The sequence below is a fragment of the Urocitellus parryii genome, chromosome 3, assembly GCF_045843805.1.
Source record: "Urocitellus parryii isolate mUroPar1 chromosome 3, mUroPar1.hap1, whole genome shotgun sequence".
Taxonomy (NCBI): domain Eukaryota; kingdom Metazoa; phylum Chordata; class Mammalia; order Rodentia; family Sciuridae; genus Urocitellus; species Urocitellus parryii.
Genome location: NC_135533.1, coordinates 144,736,870 through 144,756,885, shown reverse-complemented (window position 1 = coordinate 144,756,885; position 20,016 = coordinate 144,736,870). Strand labels below are relative to the sequence as shown.

The 20,016-nt window shown below is 49.6% G+C and overlaps 1 protein-coding gene across 1 annotated transcript in view; it reads right to left on the bottom strand.

Moving 5' to 3' along the window:
• Ccdc60 (coiled-coil domain containing 60) overlaps positions 1-10,084 on the bottom strand; it is a 137,143-nt gene extending 127,059 nt beyond the window's left edge. The window contains exon 1 of the mRNA XM_026403432.2: positions 9,995-10,084. Within this exon, the coding sequence (XP_026259217.2) occupies positions 9,995-10,084 (90 nt within the window). The remainder of the gene's footprint in view (positions 1-9,994) is intronic.
• Positions 10,085-20,016: the final 9,932 nt, after the last annotated feature.

The following is a 20,016-nucleotide window of genomic DNA, read 5'->3' as shown; positions in this document are numbered from 1 at the left end:
CCCAAGTCAGCATCTGTTTTGCTTTTTTAATCAACCAACAGGAAAAAAAAAAAAATCTAAGTGCTCAGACCACATCGAAGTACCGAGGTCACGCCGGGCCAGCCGTCTCGACCGGGATACCCTGCTTACCCAGGTTGCAAGGCCACTAAAAGTCGGGGTCTTGGTTACCCCCATTTTGCAGATGAAGAAACTGAGTCCTGGAGGGAGAGAGGTGAGTCTCCCGAGCTCGTACAGCTGGGAAATGGCGGAGCCGGACTCGGACGCGACTGCTCAGACTCCAGGGGCGGCCAAGGTTCTGGTGACCTCACTGTGGGGAGGTGGCAGGACAGGGGCTGCGGACGGGGGTGGGGGGGCAGAGGGAGAGACCCAGGAGATTGGAGCTGGGACAGGGAGTTATTTAATGCACAGCTTCCAAACTCTCAGCGAGATCAATAAAAGGGGCCCTTGGGGGGTTCTCTGGGACTCTCCGGTTCTAGGTAAGTGGTCCCCACTTTTGGAATTTCTTGGACCTGGGGCGGGGGGCCATCTATTGGTTTACGTTGTTTTGCTACCTCCACCCAAGAGACGGATCCTGGTCTCCTGGTTGGCCCAAGTCCTGCCTCTGCTGGAGCAGGAAGCCAGAGCCTTTATCCAAACCCCCCTCCATCGGCCGGATGCCCGTGCTCTGGGGACCAAGCCCTCCTCCTCCTTGGGAAAGCCGAGCCTTCAGGAAATGGCCTTGTGCCGAAAACCCCCAGACCCCTAACCACGTCTGCGTGTCCTGTCATCCACAGATGGGGACGTCCTCGCCACCCCCGGCGTTGGGTTGCAGACATCACCTGGACCCTCGAGTCCCCAAATCTTGTTTAGTGACCTATTGACCCAATGACAATGACAGATGCCCGTCACCATGCAGGGCAGACAGAGAAACGGACACTCGAGGAACCAGGAGGCTGTGGGGCTGGACGGGAGCTGGGAGGCTGCTTTCCCTTGGGGACCTTGTGGGAGGGCTCGCTTGGCTTCTTTTTTCCTCCTTTGAAACAGATGAAATTGTTGCAATAATTAAGCTAAAAGAAGCAGAGGAGCAACTAGCAGATATCGTCAGGTGTCATGATAGGCGGCGGAGACGGGGGAGAGAGAGAGGGAGAGTTATTTAATTCACAGCTTCTAAGCGCCCGGAGAGACTACCTTTTTTTCGGGGGGGGGGGGTAGAAAAAAAAATCAGTGGGTCAGAGCTTAGATTCAGGGTGAATCTATTAACTTGATATTTACCCAAATTGTTCAAGCCAATTAAGCTGCTTTGATGATCAACATCTCGGCCTCGCTCGCCCAGAACCTCATCCCTCCTGCGCCGGGCCTCACATCCTCTCTGTTATCTTGCTTGGTCTTGGCAGCATATTGACCCGGGATCCAAATATGCTTTTTCTTAGAAAGGTGGCTCTAATTAGCAGCGGTTTATAAATCTTCACGGAAATGAGCATCACTTAGAACGACGAGTCTGAGCCGCACACAGGACTCCCCCCACCCCTGTTCTCTCTCTCCCATTCCTCGCCGTATTTCTCTGCCAGAAACTCGATAGCATATTTTAGCAAGAGCTCAAGTGAATGCAAATGTCCTTGTCTGTGGTCACGGGCACCCTCACGTTTCTTGTTTGCATTGCCTACAGCCAACATCGGCACTTCCCTTTTTCTGCCAGAATTTTTTGTGACAGGTTCTTCAAAAACTGCTCCCCAGAAGCCCCATTTGGACAAATCCTGGTCTTACTGTCCCTTGTCACCATGACCTGCAAGGCTTGTCTTCTTCACTCAGGCTCCCCGTAGAGGTTGGGTCCTAGATTCAAATGCCGACACCACTGATCTTGTCCCCGGGAGGTTTGACCACCTCTCCCAAGCTCACCGTGGTCATCTCTTCAGACAAGGGTTAAGATGGCACCTGTTCTACATGCTGAGCACAGATGCTCAGAAAAGTGGCAGCTGTGACTTTGCTCTCGAGAGTCACGGGGTAACCAGAGAGCCCAGGAATGTGCAGAGAGCCTTTCCTGCTTCTGCAGATGAAGACGAAGAGATCAGAGAGGTTAAGTGGGTTGTCCAAAGGTAAACAGTCAAGTAGTAGGAGATCTGGGAACCAGGCCTCCTAACCCAGGGCGATACCTGCTCCGTCACCATTGGGAGCTCAAGGAACCTCTTACCATGGAAAACCAATCAGGATTGGGCTATTTCTGAGGAGATATGGAGAGGGAGCTCTAACCTAGTCCCTTCCTAGGTCCCACCTGGACCATAGGCTCCTTTTCAGGTCCCAAGCTTTGATGCTAATGAACTGCCTATGAGACGAGTCAACCCTAGAGATGGAACCAGTCACCCAAGTCTTAACTGTACCCCTACTGTGCAACACTAAAAAAAAGCTGACATGTTTCTTGCCTTTTAAGGAGCTTCCAGTTTGCAAAGGAAGACGATTGTGAGGGCGAATTTCAAGGCTCCAGGAAGCACGTGAGGTGGCTCGGGAGGCTGTGTTCAGGGAAGGCTTCGCTAAGGAAGCCACAGTTAACACTGGGGTGGGGGGGGAGTACCAGTCCCAGGAGGACGAGGAAGATGAAGCTCAATGTCTATGGAAAACCCAGTTGGGCCCCTGAGGAGGGCTGGGGCTGGAGGACCTGGCTGGGGGCAGACTGAGCAGAACCTTGTGAGTCCCACTGATTCTCATGTTGGGGACACTGGTGGGGAGGGCACTGGAGTGCTTCTACCCAGGGAAGGACAAGGTAGGAAGACAGTCAGAGGGACGGTAGAGGGCGCTGGGAGGGCTGACGGGACCATCCAGAGAAGAGACGATGGTGTTGGGGACCAGGCGGTGGTCACCTCACGAGGGAGGCAGGACACCTCCCCCAGGTACCTGATTGGACCCCAGGGGCGACAGAGAGGGGAGAGCAGAGGCCCACACTGGGTGCAGGAGAGCGTCACCTGTTTAGATGGGGACAGGTACTCAGGACCTCAGGGCTCCTGCACCGGTGGCTCTCAGCCAGGGGTAATTTGACCTGCCGAGGGCAATTTTTGAGACATCTTTGGTTGTCACACAGGAGGGACCGCATCCCGGGAGGCCGCCTACCTCCCATCCATGCAGAGAACTGCCCATGGGGTCCCTAGTGCCTTGCTGAAACCCCACCTCTGGAAAGAAGAGTCCCATTCGACGTTTGCAATTATTGGACCCTTTGACGGGAAGCAAAGGCGCAAAGTCGGCCCTACTCTGCCAGCTCTCTGGGAGGGAAACGTGGGCCACTTTGAATGTGTGCCTAGATCTATTTATATATATATAGAGAGAAAGAATGACAAGATTGACCTGCTGGGCTCTGTTGGGGGCATGCACCTGTCACCTCCCAGGTACCCGGGAAGAACTTGTTCCTTGGAGGAGAAAGGGAATAGCTCCCTCTCCATCTCCCTCCCCACCTCCAGGGTGGGTTCCAGCTTTGGCTCAGCCTCTCCTCCCACCCCGTCTGTATCCAGCCAGCCTTCAAGATTCAGATCCCACGGCTTCCCTGGACGCCTCCTGCCGAGACTGAACTTGTTCCCACCTCTGAGCTCCTGAAAGTAGTTGGCTCTCTGGATCTGTGGGTTCTGCGTCCACGGGCTCAGCGTGTTCTGAACATGTAGAGAATTCTTTCTTGTCATCAGCCCCTGAATAAGATGGTTAACAACGGTGCGCAGAGCTCTGAGGTCGCGTTGATGAATATAGACCATCTAGAGAGCACCTCAAGTGCATAGGTTCTGTGTGAATCCTGTGCCACTCTGAGGTGGGACCTGAACATCAGCAGAGCGTGGTGTCCATAGGGGGTCGTGGAATCGATCCCTTAGGGACATTGAGGGATGACTGCCCATTCTTTGCCTTATCTAAGGGGGGCGTATCAAGGATTGAACTCAGGGGCACTCAACCCCCGAGCCCCATCCTCAGCCCCATTTTGTGTTTTATTTAGAGACAGGGTCTCACTGAGTTGCTCAGGGCCTCACTAAATCGCAGAGGCTGCCTTTGAACCCGCGATCCTCCTGCCTCCGCCTCCCGCTGGGACTACAGGCGTGGGCCACTGTGCCCGGCTGCTCTTTCTTTTTGGTGCATTTCGTTTGCCCTCCTCATTTCATAGCTCCTTATTAATATTCTCTCCATCACAACTGTGGGTTCCTTGGGAGAAGATGCCAGAGTTGGTTCTGTTGGTGCCTTCGTAACATCTGTCACGTGGAGGGGGACAATATACACACTTCAGGAGATGCCCCTGACCACGTACCAGTCTACAATGGGGAGGATTCTCCGTCTCCCTGCCGCTGAGCTGCAGTGCACTATGGAACTCTGACCGCCCTGCTCCTGTCCCAGAGACCATCCCCGCCACGTGGCCTTCCCTCTTAGCAAAATCCAGAAACCCGGAGGCACCTCCAGGCTTGCAGAGAGATCACCAGACACGCTGGTGTTGGAGTCAAAGCTACCAATGGCATAAAATTCCAAGGTGGGCAGAAACAACCTTCTATCAAGATTGAGCCCTGCAAGAAATGTCCTCCGCAGAGTTTGAGAACAGGAACGTAGAAGCGAAGATGCCACCAACTCGTGATAGAAGGGTCCCATTACTGGAGATCATGATTTCTGGATTTAGCTGTCAGAACGATCTCCGAGAAAAATACATTGGTGTGTTCAGCCCGAGAAAGGTTTAATTGGCTTCTGTCAGATTTCATGGGAGTGCGGCTCGCCATTGCACCCCCATGGATTCTTGCAGACTTTGAGTTTTGCAGCTGAAGGCAGCATCTTGGGAGGAGGTGCGGGTCTCCCTCTCTGGTTGTGCAAAGGCTGGTCCACCTGGATCCCTCCAGCCCTCTGTGTTTTCCAGGGTCCAGAATGGTGACCCCTGAGTGTGCCTTCATGCCCTTCTGTACCCCCCACACCTACAAGAAGGCTTGGACCTCGGTAAACATTAGCTGAATGAATCCCCCCGACCTTCTGGTGGGTTTTATATGGGACCACTGTGGACAAATGTCCCTGACATTCCCAATCAGTCGTTGCACAGGGTAGGAAATAGGGATGTCTTTCTTCTTGGGGTTCATCTTCATCAGTGTGTGTGGTTTGGGACCCCCAGGGTTTGAATTTTTGTGAAATCATTTGTTCATCAAATATTCATCTCCAATGCTACCACCTCTCCCTCGCCCCGGATTTCTACCCTATGTGAGATGCACCCTTTCTCAGTCATTCTTGCAGCTAGAAAAGGCTTGCGACACTGTTTTGGCAAATGAGACACAAGAGGAAAGGCTTTACTTGCTTCGTAAAAGACACAGACGCAGCTCTTACTCTCCAATTTTCTCCTTTTCTATAGAAGGTGGACGTGATGCTGGGGAAGCCACTTTGTAACCATGAAGGAAGAGACCCTCCAGCCCTGACATTAGTGAGCTCTTGAAACAACACCGGCACCCTCTACCTCCAGATCTCTTATAGGAGAAAGATGAATTCACATTAATGTCAGTGTTCTCCAGTTTTTTCTCTTATCTGCAACTAGAAATTTTTCTAATGGCTGCGTTGTATTTCCGTTTACGCTTCCTGTCTTTTGGTTTTCTATGGAATTCAAATTTGAATAACGGGGATGTGCTGGCACTTAAATCTGAGGGACCCAAACCATGCTCAGGGGCACCCAGTTTTCTATTGATTTATTTATATGATTAGGTATGCACCTATTTATTTTTATTTATTTATGTTTTTGAGGTTTGGGTGCTCTATTTTTATTATTACTTTTTTTTAAGACAAAGTTTTGCTGAGTTGCCCAGCCAGCCTGCCCTTGAACGTGCGATTCTCCGGCCTCAGCCTCCCAGATAACCTTAACCTCCTGAGTGCACTAGTGAACATGGCTGTCCCCTTTTCCATAACAGGGGTTTCTAAATGGGTCAGGCATTCTCTCCTGCAAGGTACCTCGTTCTGCTGCAGGGAACCCAATTTAGGTTCCTGGCCCCTGCTTCTTCCTTTCTGCCCTCAAGTTGGGACATGGCCTCGCTGTCATGTGAGGACTCAGCCTGTGCTGGTTGACTGGGTCTTCAGAATGGTGGTGGCCGTGCTCCAAGGGGGTACAGCACAAGTGTAATAATGACCACAATCACTACTTACTGGGGACCGACCATATATTGGGGATTGGGCTCAGTATTGCACATGCACCATCTCACATATTTGTGTGACTTCAAAGGCAGCGTTTCTAAGTCGCATCCGCCAGGGTCCGTGATCTGTTTCTGCCCTCTCCTCCCTCCCTGAGCAGCTGCCTGTTTGCAGAAGGGCCTGGGCCAGCACACAGAGTGTCTGTCGCTCTTCCTGTGCTGGGAGGTGATGAACGGCTTCTTGCCTGCACCCTGATTTATCACAGACGGAAGCCGCCTGTCACATGGGCCTGCAATTAGACACAGCAAGATTCGCTAGGGCAAGCATTAGGCCACAGAGGGAAAGGAAATAAATAGACCTTTGAGTTTTGCCGCTGGCAAAACAATGCAGCCAGATGAGCCCCCGGAGAAAGAAAAGGAGCCACTGCTATTGTTGGGGTGTAAGGTGCATCTTCAGAACAGGTCCAGCCAGTTTGGGATTCTTCAGAATTCGATCTCAAGTGGCTGTTGGAGGTTTTATTTTCTTAGGGTAATCAGTGAGTGATTCAGTGCAGGGCAGGCGGCGAGGTCTCCATGGTTAGAGTGCAAAGAGGTCAGGCAGCTCAGCTCGGGGCTCACTTCTGACAAAGACCCCTGGCTCATTCCCCAGGGACCAGCCTTCTTCTCTTTAGGCTGCAATTCCTTCCACCTGGACAGGGAAGAAAATCATTGCACGTTTTCGTTTTGCGCTGGGCATCCACTTGCTGGGGAAAGTCTTTCTGAAAGGTGTGGATTCTCCTTTTGGGGTTCGGGTTGGCTCAGCTGGGTGCAGAGCAAGATTCTCCTGGCGCAGACGCTCCCTCGTCATTTGGGGGGAGCGGAGAAAAGACGCACAGGTCTGTGTCTTCTGCATACCTGGGGTTCTGTCTGCTTTGTCCCCTGCTCCCCAGCCCTGCCCACTCACTCCTCAGCAGAGAACTAGACCCTGGCGCTCTGCCAGCGTCTGTCTCCCCGGGTGCAAGACCACACCAGCTTCATCATGGAGCTTGTTAACAGGATTAAAGGACGGACCGTGTCACGGTGGCTAAGCTATAATTCACCTCTTCTAACATGCACATGCCTCCCCACCCATGTTTTAACATCTCTGAAACCCGGACACATCTTATCCTCTCAATAGAACATAACCAAGATGCATCTTAAAATGGTACACCGCCCTGCAGAGGAGGAAATCGAAGCTGACCCGCCAGAGGTCATGCGACCCAGTAAGCGGCAGAGTTGGGGTTCAGATCCACATGGTTTGCTGAAGAATCCCTACTTTGAGTTACCCAGCTAGAATATGATGAGCAGGATCTGCCCAAATTAGGGAGTGCTTCCTTCTCTCTGGATTTTAATGACACGGTTTCCGAGACCAAGCCTGCCTCAGGGATCCCATGCCTTTTTAGATTTTGGCCAATAGCATTCCCATTCTAGAACGTGGGAGAGGTGTTCTTCATTCCCCCACCCCCTTCCTAGCTTTATCCAAGATGAAAATTGTGGGTTCACAGTCATCCCCACACACACACACACACACACACACACACACACACACACACAGCAGCCTGCTCCTCCCTCCACCCGGTCTGTGGCTAATCCCATTAGACTTGTCTTTTGCTTCTGTGGGAAACAAAGCCCAAAGGGATTCCTTAAACAGATTAGGGAGCACAACACGGGGCAGGCTGGAAGGTTTCTTCCACCGAAGACCTTCGAGTGGAGGATTTGCATATTCATGTGTCTTCTGCCCGGGAGGAGAAAACCCAACAGCACCAACACAGGACCACAAGAAGACCTCTAAGGGCTGCCCCCCATTAGTTAGGAGGAGGAGAAAGGTCTAGACTCAGAGGGCTTCAGGGTTTCCCCACGACTTGCCCCCCCAATAGGAGCTAATGCCCTGGACCCTAGGGCCATGCAGCGGGGGTGGGGCAGCCACACCTTCCTCCTCTGTGATGCCAGATCTCTCCTAGAGTGCTCCCTGCGGACACCTACCTGGCTGCCTGGCATTTTTTTTTACTCTTTAGGTACTTTTCCTCTGCTCCAAACAAACCTGGAAACTCCTGGATCACGCCCTGCAGCTTCTCCCCATATCCCCTGTGGTGCCCAATGGATGGTGAAATAGAGAGGGGGCGGAACTCTGGAGCAAGAAAGATCTCTCCTGGAAGCCTTCCAGAATGTACCTCATGCACCTAAGCCAAGGTCAGCCACGGCCGCTCCCTACCAACCATCATCCTCCAGGGCACAACTGTCATTATCATTGGCTTTACTTGCCCCAGATGACCAACCCACCCGCTGTCTACAGGGTTTCTTGTGATTTGTCCCTTTCTAGTTAACCCATCTTAGGTTAATCAGGGCCTTCTGATCTAAGACAGAGGGTCTGTGTGCCATTCTGACCTCAGTATCTTCCTCCATAATCCTCACGAGTCTTGAGCTAGCTATCCTTTTCTTTGCTCCCATGAGACCCTAGGCTATTTCCCTACCTCATCACTATTCACCTTGCATTATAATCACCTGCCTCTTCCCTCTTCCACTCCCCACCCCAAACATATGCCCTCTCAGCAGTGAGATTCTTGGAAGAGAGTTTGTAGCACATAACAGGGGTTCAATGCATCTTTGCTGAATGAACGGGGTATCCGTACAATTAAAATCTTAGCAGCACTTATTGGGTCAGGAATTGTCCTAAGGGCTGATGGCCTACATTGAGTCACTGGATGCTTACAGCAATCTCATGCAGAGGGACTGCAGTATCCCCATTTTGCAGAGAAGTTCTGTCACTTGTCCAAGGCCATGGGGATGCTAAGTTGCAGATCCAGGGCAAACCCAGCCTGTTCCTGTCAGCTGACCCTGCTCTGATCTCCTGGCTGCTACTGAAACCCCCAACTGGCTCTTCACTCTCTTGCCCTGATGGCTGTCCTGGGAAGTTCAGTCCCCAAGGGGGCCGTTTTGGATCAAACACACTTCTGTGCAGCATTTAGAGATGAAAGGAGATTCGCAAAGCTGCCTCCTGCAGATGGATCTCACCAAGACGGCTGAGCAAGAGGAGTGCACAATGGTGTGTCCATCTTCCAAGAAGAACAGCTAGAGGACACTTGGGGCCACGTGCAAAGCACTGGTGAGCTCCCCTATGTGACTCCCTGCGGGCCGACCTTCCTGGGCCACGATTCTGAGCCACAGTGTGCATGCCGCTGTGGATAGACCAGAGTGGACCAGCATCGCCCCTCTCCCTAACGTGGCTGATTCATGACTACGTAGGGGCTTGAGGGTTCCAAACTTATAAATTTGGCCTACCCAGTTACGATCACTTCAAAACAGAAACCCTTGCCAAATTTTCTTTATCACTCAAATTGACAACCCCATGTACACAGGAGCAAGCATAAGCATCACGCTAGTCAATTTCCATATCTGATTGTGTTTAGTTCTTCAGCTATTTCCTCTTTGTAGACAGGAGCAAAGAAAGGCTCAGGGACGTTCAGCAACTTGTCCAATGTCACCCAGAGAACAAGTAGTAAGCCCAGCCTCCAAACCCCCAAGTTTGACGCCCTGCAGCCTCAACCCTGAGAGAGGATGAGCACATCTCCCGAGCCCAGCGGATCTCTGGGAATCAGTTCTGCGACGGCAAGCCTACCATTCATCTTAATTTTTTTCTGATGTTCTACGGTGTCACTGCCAATTTACTCCATCATTTTGGAATTACTGGCTAATAGGATGTCCCAGTGAACTGTTCTGACTCGTGTTTTCATCGTCTGGGAGAAACCAACCATTGAATAGCGACAGGGATGTGTCTGGACAATTGAATCACACCAAGACTCTTCTCCCTTCTCCCCTCCCTCCTGGGTCTGTGGCGAACACCTACTTCTCTTTGTTTTAAAAGACATGTTTGGTTTGGACAGAACGGGGAGACCTACCTGCGTCAGAGGGTCTGAGTCATAACAGGTCCACACGGCCCCCGAGCTGGGGGAACTCTGAATCTTTTTGATGGCTGGCACCTTGGTCATCTTGGAAATCTCTCAGGCTTTTCCAGAATCTTCTACTTTTCGAGGAGTTCCAGAAATTCCTCCCTGACTCCCAAGTTCCAGCTACACAGAACCCCCCCAGAAGGGTTTCTGTGCGAGGAGGAATGGGAAAACAAGTCACCCGAGTGTCCCACAAACAGGATAAGGAAGTCCCGAGGCGACGAAATCAGGCTAAGGTGGAATTCTTTACTTTTCAGAAAGTTACCAACTTTTATGAACTTCCTCCCATCTTTAGAAGCGTATCACTTTCCCTCCGATAAGCAAAATAGAATATAAAGTGAAGAAAATAAAACTCTATCAACAAAATCCCCATCCTGCCGCCACAGTCCGAGAACCCAGGTGGCCCCAGCGCGGGGCTCAGCCCAGCCGCGGTCAGGCAGGGTACGAGGCGCAGCCACCAACAGTCAGGTGCGGCCCCTCGGTTGCCGGGCAACGGGACGCCAGGCGGGGCCGCCTCATTGGCTGGGGCTGGAGGGGGCGGGGTCGCCGACTCCTGGCAGCTGCACACCGGCTCAGAGCAGGTGGCTGGCTGGAGAGCCACGTTCTCTAAGGTCTACTTTTCCCCTCTTAGATCTAAGGATCCCGATTCTTTTCCTCCACCATACTACACGACTCCTCCCTTTGACCTTTGCTTCATCCTGCTACTAACCCCAGAGTGGTTCCTTGTGCCTTGCTGGTGTGTGTGTGTGTGCGCGCGCGCGCGCGCGCGCGCGTGTGTGTGTGTGTGTGTGTGTGTGTGTGTGTGTGTGTGTTGCACAACGGGTGCCTTTGGTAATTCTTAACCCAGGATGCCTAATTCTCCCATTTTTCCTGCCTGAGAAGCTTGTGTTCATCCTTCAAAGCCCTTATACAGGTATACATTCACGCACACACACGTACATATAAACACACGTGTGTATTATGAAATAATTGTCTCTGAACGTGCTAGACCCTGTTCTAAGTGTTTTATATTGCAATGTCAACAGAATTTCTCACAGCATTCCACCTAGGAAGCTGTTATATTACCCTGTTTTACAGACTAAGAAACTGAGGCACAGAGACATTAAGTGACACGCTGAAGGTCACACAGCATGGATCCGAGCTGGGATTCAAGATCAAAACTGTTTGATTCTAAAACCCCAATTCTTAACAACTTATCTGCATGACCTGGGGCAAGGTCCCGATATACAGAGAGAGCTTGGCTTCCATATCTTTGAAATAGGGATAACAGATTTACTATAGGTTGTTAAGGATTAAAGTAGATAATATATATATAAAAGCTTAGCATATGAGAAGTCTTGGTTGAGGGTGCTGCTATTATTTCCTGACATCCTTCCTCTAGGAAGAATTAGGCATTCTGACTGTGCTGGGCTCATTTCATAGCAGATATTAATACTAACAATATTTATGAATTGCTTACTCTGTGCTAGGTACTGGACTAAGCACTTTACATACATTAATTCAATTAATCTCCCAATAACCCTGTGAGGTAGGTTCTCAGGCTGTAAAAAAAAAATTATTGCACATTTGTTATTTGCATGCCTTATCCTTGGCATTACTTTACCCTGAATCAGTTGAGTTCCTGGTTTCTGCCTAAACCTTGAGCTGCTGAGGATTATGATATCATCATGGGCTTATCTTCCCCAAAAGATGACACTCCACACGGAATGCAAAATGCCCGACTCTGCAGCTCCGGGTGTGGATGGCTGGAAGTCATTATTTCCTCCCCATTGTCGGGAGACTGCATCTGACCTCCTCTTTCATGGGAAGTTCGGGTTCTGTTTCCTCTATGGGAACAGCATTAAGCAACCAGCAAGCGCTTTCAGAACAATGCAGATGAACAGAACTGTGTTTAGAGGATGGGGCTGGGGGCGAGAAAACAGAGTGGGAAATGTTCAGCTCTGAGCCCAGGCTGCCTTGGCAAAGAGGGACTCAACAAGTTCCATCTGAGCCCAAGGCGTGGGAAGAGGGCTTTGGCTCAATGTGAAGGAAGACCTGTACAGCAGAGCATCATTTTAAAAGTCGTGAGCTCTGGAGTCAGCCTGACGTAGCCACCGAGCAGCCTCCATGGTCACTAGCCTCGAAGGACCAGGTTGAAATCTAGATGGGACCTTCTGTGCAAAGTACCGTGGCTGGCACAGAGGAGGCGCTCAGGGAAGGTCAGCTCCTATGTCCTTTGTTATTACTCACCTGCCAAAGCCAGGTGAGAACTGGAAGAAGGAAGGCTTCTCAAATTCTGACCCTGTCATTTACTGGTTAGAAGAACTGGGTCAAGTCACTTCTCCAAGCCTCCATTTTATTACGGATAGGAAGTCCATGTACAGGGATGGCCAGGCCGGTCCATCTTATGCCTGCCCCTGGGAGTAACAAGTAGAATGACAAGTGTACAGAGCTTGTTTGGCAGAAAGGGCTCAGTGGGTGCTATTTCCTTCTTCTGTCTACTAAGGGGTGTGTTCCCTAGGGAGGGAATGAGCTCCCCAGCACCGGTGGCATTCAACCAAGGGCTCTCTGGCTTCTCGATGGGTGGAAGAGGCCCCAGTGATCACTTGGTGGTGACTACATGACAATTAAGATCCTTTCCAAACAGAACTTGGGAGACAATATAGAGTCCTAGTTCAGCTGGTGTTTAAATCTCAACATGGCCCATGACCAGCTGCGTGACTTTGCCCAAATGATGTCTCCTCTGAAAGCTTGTGTTTTCTCATTACAGAAAGGAGATAAAAAAAAAAAAATATGACATATGTAAAAATGGTGTGACCTACACACAGCATTTCGCACAGTACCTGACACATCATAAAGACGTGGTAAATGATAGCTATTGCTAGGCTATGATCATAAGAACTAAATATTTTCTAGATCAGCCTAGTACTTTGGGGGAAAAACTTGTTAATGAGGAATAGCCCCCCAACCCTGGGGACTCATGGCACCTCCCAGTCTAGTTGCTGGATGAACACACACACACACACACATACACACCTTAACAGGGACATTTTGATTGATTGAGCTCCTTCAGTAGAAGACCCCAGATGTGCGCTATCGTTTGGATATGATTTGAGTGCGTCCCCAGAGTCACATGTGTTGAGAGTTTGATCCTCAGTGTGGCAATGTAAATGGGTGGCTGTCCCTTTAAGAGGCGGGGTCTAGTGGAAGGTCATTAGGTCACTGAGGTGCTGCCCTCAGAAGGATTTAATGTAGTTCTTGTGGGTCGTTGGTTGGTTCTTGTGAGAGATCTCACATCCGATTTCTCCCTCACCCATGCTCTCCTGCATGATGCCTTCGCCATAATGTGATGCAGCCAGGGGGTTCCCTCAGCAGAACCCACACCATGCTGTTTGGACGTCCAGATTCTGAGTCTGTGAGCCGAGTAAACTTCATTTCTTTCTAAGTCCCTCAGCCTCAGGTATTCTGTTATAGCAACGGAAATGGGCTAATACAATAGGCAAGAGTATTAGGGGGCATAATACAAAGAGGAGGGGCAGGAATAGGCGTGGAGAGTCTGGTGATGGGAGGACGGAAGGGGGATTGGAAGGGAGGAATCACACATGATGATCCAGCTCTGAGAAAGTCTCAGCCAGGCTGATGGGGAGGCCCTGATTCAAAGTAGGCTGCTAGACGAATCCCCCGTGGGGCAGGAACGGCCTGGCTCTAGGCCCCCACGGTGCCCACTCGTTGGCTGGGAGCGTCTGGGTGTGGGATGCGTGACCCGTGGAATCTAAGCCTAGAGTATGGATTCAAAGACGCAGCGCCTGCCCATCAGCCGTGCTCCCTGCAGACCCTCCTGGAGGGACGTGGCAGCCTCCGCAGGCCCTGGAGGCTTGGCGAGTGGTGCGATCCAGTCTGCATTCCCGAGGATTCTGAGCCCTTCCGTAAATCCACTCTCCTTTTGGTCTCAGGTTGCCACATGCGACATTCTCTGCTTCACGTTGGGCGGGAGAGTTCTGGGGACACAGCTGGATCACACACGTTCATCATGGATTCCTTCCTGTCCCCCCCCACCAACTGCATAACTGTCAATCAGGGTCAAATCTTCCTGACCAAGTGGTCACTCCTTTTCTCTCCTGCTAGTCCCCAGACACACAGCATCCAAGTGCCCTGTAGCAACGATAGCTGTAGTCAGAAAGAGCCATGCTTTGTCCCCTGGCAAAAATGAGACCATTTGGGGGAACTGGACTCTCACCTCGCAGAGCTCAGAGGTGCAGAAATTGGAAGGTCAGAGTCCCTCAGGGGGTTATTGGACATGAAGGGTGGAGAGACCCCTGCTGTTTCTGTGTGTTGGGGACACAATGACATTGATGGGGTTCAGACACTGTGAATTGCAAAGCATCCTTGCTGGGGTTCCGCTCTGCCTTCCACAGACTGGTCCAGAATCTATGGCACCAGCTGCCTCTGGGTGCTGGGGTCTGTGTGATGACTGGATCCCATGCCAACGTGAAGTAGGTCCTACAGCTGAGTTTCCGTGGGCATTGACAACATATTGGTAGCAGGTGGGGTTGGGACCCGGTCCCTTCCCCCTCAACACTCATTTCCCAGTTCCCAAGAAGCACTCTTTGCTACCATTTTGCCTTGAAATCTCTCACTGGCTGCAGCAGATGTTCCTAAACTTTCTTAGCTCATGGTGCCTTTTGCTTCTCAATAAACTTTTAATGGCATCTCTAAGCCAAAGGAAATATCTTGAGAAGCCCACTTATTCAGTAGTTTGGCCCATGCAACTGAGTACGTATTTAGATCTTAAAGATGTCGTCGCCATTTGATAAAATACAACACGTTCCTGGAAAGAAAACAGTATTTGCATTTGATTCTTAAATAGCCACAGTTGCTTTCCAATGGGACAGGTGTTCCTGGTGTACACTGCACAACTTCCCAAACTTTGGAATCAAGTTTTTGGACACTGTCACCTTCACTCTCGATGGCACATTGACTTTAAATTTTTTTTTTAACTTTGTTTATTTTGACGCAGTGCTAAGGATTGAACCTGCGCCTCACACGAGCTGGGCAAGTGCTCTGTCACAGAGCCCCAGCCCAGCACATTGGCTTTTGCACAATTGTCACTTTTTGTCACAGTAACACCCCCAAAATCAGCTTTATAATGATAGAATACTATGGAAGGAATTTTATGTCATCTGCTGCTGAAATTGAGTGTATTAGTCAGGGAGGATGATTCTGCAAACTACTAGAGACCAGGCGGCTTAAACAACAGAGATTTACTTTCTCATCATTTGGGGACTAGAAGTCTGAGATCAAGGCACTCCCCGGCCTTGGTTTGTCCTGAGGTGTCTCTCTTTAAGTTGCAGATGGCCACCTTCTCCCTGTGTCCTTTGAGGTTTACCCTCTGTGTGTTTTCATCCAAGTTTCTTAAAAAGACAGAAGTCAGAGAGATTAGGGTCCACCCTAGTGACCTTGTTTTAACTTAATCACCTCCATAAAGACCCCAGATTCAAGTAGGGTCACCTTCTGAGGTAGAAGGGGCTAAGACCTCAAGATACGAATTGGAGGGTGGTGGGTCCTAGCTCAGCCCACAAGCACAGAGCTGCCTTGAGTCATGGTTCCTGTGGATTTAACAGGTGTGCCTGGGTCTCCCTGGAACCTGGGTTTCTCCCAGACTCTTCCGTGAGATTCCTGAGGGCTCTTTGGCTACCGAGTCCCAGTTTTGCTTTCCTGGATGTTTTAAATTTTTCCCTTCTTACTCTCCACATCCCTCAAACACTGAGAGGCCAACGTGTTTTCAGATATGCAAATACATTCCCCAACAGTGAAATATTTGACAACTGAGATAGGAAGTGATCCTTTAATTCTTAATTCCTGGTTGATTTATGCAAAATGTGAACTGAGGGGTGTGGAGCAACAGGCACCCTCTCCTCCCAATTTGCCAGAAAGAGAAGCATCCGAAGGGATTAAAAATAGACGGATCAAGTGGAAGAAAGATTTGGGAATGTGTCAGACGCCAGCTGGGTAGCTGAAGTGAAATCTCAAAACCTGGTAAACACTTGAGTTTCCGTCAGTAATACATATGTTTGGCATTAAAAATCTATTGGAAAAAGTCATCAGGTTTTGAATATCTTTAATATGCTTTTCTGCATTGCATCTAGCCTGCCCGAGAACCCCTTCTGGATATTTTTATGGAAATGTCAGCAGTTGAGTTACAAATGATGGGGCCCAGGGCAAGACTAAAACTAGGGATGTGTGTGTGGGGGGGTGTCCCTTGACACCTGGTAGCTGGCAATCTATTGATGAATTGCTTCCAGGACTAAATGCCACTGGATAATATGTATTTGCACCACCTCCGTGGATTTTAGGACTTCATTAGGATGAAGAAGGCTCACTACTGCATGCTACCTTGACCCCCAGGGGTTCTCTGGGCCCCTATATACCACTTCTGCTCTCTTCTCCAAAATGCAATCCAAGGGGGAAAGAGAATTTGGATCTTTGCAAAAGAAAAGAAGAGCATAGAATGTTATCTTGTCTCTTCCTCTTTCTTTTCTACTTTGTTGCAACTGGTCCAGGAGCAGGGGAGAAAATCAAGCCCCCTGGGAATACTCTTGGAGAATTTCACCTACTAGAATGGGGGTCCAAGCCCCCTCCAAGGGCAGTGTCTCCGTGTTTCCCTGCCACGTTGCTGTGCCCTAGGAGGTGGGCCAGACTGGAGCTGGGGAACTCTGAATCCCATATTACGAGGGAAGAAATGGAAGCAAGCTCTAGATGTTAGCAATTGGTTCGCGGTGGAGATTGTCTGGGAAGCATTTCTTTTTAAATCCCAAATTCAGGGATGTATTTCAGCACCCTGTCACACTATTGTAATGCTCTCTCACTGCACAGGGTGTGTGCGCGCGCGCGTGTTCGTGCTGAGTTCAGCAGAACAGCGTGGAGTTACCTCCGCACACTGTCCAGACAGTAAGACAACTGAAGATTCCCAAGCTCCTGCAAGGAGATGGACCGCCCCAGCCTTCTGGAGGAAGCCTGACCTTGAGCCTCCAAATAAGACATCTCAGGCCCCCATTTCAGCTGGGAAGGACCCCCCTTCCATTTCCTAGAGCTTACATGCTCTGGCCTGCTTCCTGCGGTGGTCAGTAGAGTTATCGTCTCGAGAAAGTCATGCTCAAGTTCTCAATGACAGCAGTTGTGCATGTCCTCTAGTTTGGAAGTGGGATCCTTGCAGATGGCCAGGTGAGCTTTATGTTCAAAGGCGGTGGACGCTGATGAAGTGACTTGTGTCCTTTCAAGGAGAGGGAGATGGAGACACAGACACGCGCATGGCGGGAGAGGTCAGACCCACAGGCCTACAAGTCAGGGAACCCGGGGAGTTGGGAAGAGGGGAGGCAGGAGCCTCCTCCCCAGGAGCCTTCACCGAGAGCTTGGGCTCAGCCTTGGTTTTGGACTTCCAGTTCCAGAACGGAGACAGTAAGAACCTGTTGTTCGAATCGGTGCAGTTCGTAGTAATTGGTGACAGCTGCCCCAGGAACCAATGTTCCTCCAATCTTGTCGGTGGCTTCATTTTTCTCTCCATTCCAAGTTATTAACGCCCTCGAAATGCTACTTCTCGGAGGCCGTGCAGAGGAGGATTTTACCGGAGGTTTGGGACAACCTAGGAAGACTACATTTCTACAGAGCCAGTGGCCTAAAATTAAAAATTAGCCATCGTCAAATTTTCAGTTAAATAAAAGTGAAGCTCTCCTGTAACACACGGGTTGGGTAGGGATCCCTGGCACCTGTCCTGTTTGTAGGTTATTTTTCCCCCATAATAAGTATAAACATCTTCCGTTTTTTTTATAGATGCCTGTATTTATTTGTTTATTTAGGTACCTGGGATTGAACCCAGGGGTGCTTAAACACTGAGCCATATCCCCAGCCCCCTTTTTTACATTTTATTTAGAGACAAGGTCTCACTGAGATGCTTAGAGCCTCCCTAAATTGCAGAAGCTGGCCTTGAACTCATGATCCTCCTGTCTCAGCCTCCCGAGCTGCTGGGATTACAGGTTCTGCGCCAATATGCCCATCATAAATGCATTTTAAAATGTGGTTTCAAAACGAGTGTTTGCTAGAAGGGAGTTCCAGTGTATGGTTCTATACAGTTTGTTTAACCAGTTCCTTGTTGTTAGACAGAAGATAGTTTATTCTCATCCTGACTTTACTGCTGGGTGCATCTTGAAGGGACAATGCTGCCGTAGAGTCTGGAGATCAACTTCTGCTAGTGACCAGGGCTCATGGTGGAGGCCTGGTGCCAGGACATACAGCTAAGACCTTGCCTGGGGACATCTGTTGTTTCCTATGGAGCAGCCACACTTCCACTGGGGAACTGTTCCCACCTTAATTCACTCATGGAATTCTTGTGAGGGTCACAGGAGTGAGCTTATCACCCAAGCCTGGGTAGTTGAAAACCCCATTTCCTTCTGATAACAGTGATTAGGTCAGAGGGAAGGACATCGATAGGTTAGGGTGTGGTTCCCCTGCCCAATTCCTGTGTTGGAAGCATTCATGGTCCTCGGTGTGGGGACCTTGAGGAAGAGGAACCTTAAAGAGGTCCAGCCTAGTGGAGGTCCTTCAGCCACTGGGCACTGCCCTCAGAAGAGATTATGGTAGTTTTTAATGGAATCTGTGTTAATTCTCACATTTCTATAAAAGTGAGCCTGACCTTGATCACTCTCTGGCTTCCTGTCTTGTGCTCTGATCTCTTGGTCCCATATTTATGTACCATCAACCTTGAGGTCCCCACCCAAGCCAAGCTGATGCCCTTGCCATGCCCTTGGACCTCCAGAACTGTGAGCTACATAAACCTCTTTTCCTTCAAAGGATACCCTGCCTCAGGCATTTCATTATAGTAATGAAACACTGACTAATATAGATGCCATCCAAACTGGGTCAATCAGAATTGTTACTTGGAATTTTGTTTGTTCGCTTTGTTTCTGTTTTGTTCTGTTTTTGTTGAACATTCAAGGAAAGGCAATTTCCATGTAGGCCATGGAGCTAGAAGGATATGAACTCTGCTCTGTTCGAGGGCATTCTTTTGTGCCACAGGGAGAAGTCTTTCTGTAGGAGAAGAAAGTCAGACCCACTCAGAGAGAAGCAGAGTGAGGAGAGATTGAGTGCTGATGAAATCTGCTGTTGTGCCTGTCTCCAGGCGAGCATGATCCCAAAACTTCCATTTCCATGAGTCCCTGGGTGCCATTTTGGAACTGTTGAGACTGTGGTTGTTTTACTGTCTTCCTTAAAACAATTTGTGTTGAGACTTTGTAATCTGCATTGGAGAGAGTTGGCGAGTTTAACTCTTTTCTACCCAAAGAGTCGTTTCCTTTTCCAGTCTCCCCACATCCTGTTTGGCTCTTACAAATATACTGTCACATAAGAGCCAGCCACCTGGACTGCAGAATCCCAAGAGCGGTATTCGGCTGGTGGGGAGTGCTTCCAGCTGACAGGTAGTTGAGTAGGGGGAAAGATTTCAGCCAAACAGAGCTGAGTTCAAATCCTGGTTTGTAATCACAAATATTAACAATGTGACCTTGAGCAATTTTCTTAAATAAACTTCAATTTCTTTGTTATGAAAAATGAATATCAAATATCTATCCAATTTATAGGGTCACTGTGAGGCTAAATGACATGATTATCCATCTGTCTGTCTGCCCGTACATCTGTCTCCATCTATGATATAAACATGTTAGTACATATGATAGGTACAGAACCTAATATGAAGTAGGCACAAAATAAACCCTAACTATCATTATTAGTTCCCAAGTCCTTTGTCCCCTGAAAGGGCCTAGTCTCTCTTTCATCTCTCCCTCACTTCCTCCCTTGATTTTTTTTTTCCTTCCAGTTAGAATCCACTAACAGGGCTATACTCTAAGAATTATCCAAACGGAGAACAGATCAACTGTGGCAAAGACTAAAATCCAGTTTTAATTCAGCTCAATCTCTGATTGGATTAAGGCAGTCTTCCTTTCTGTAGT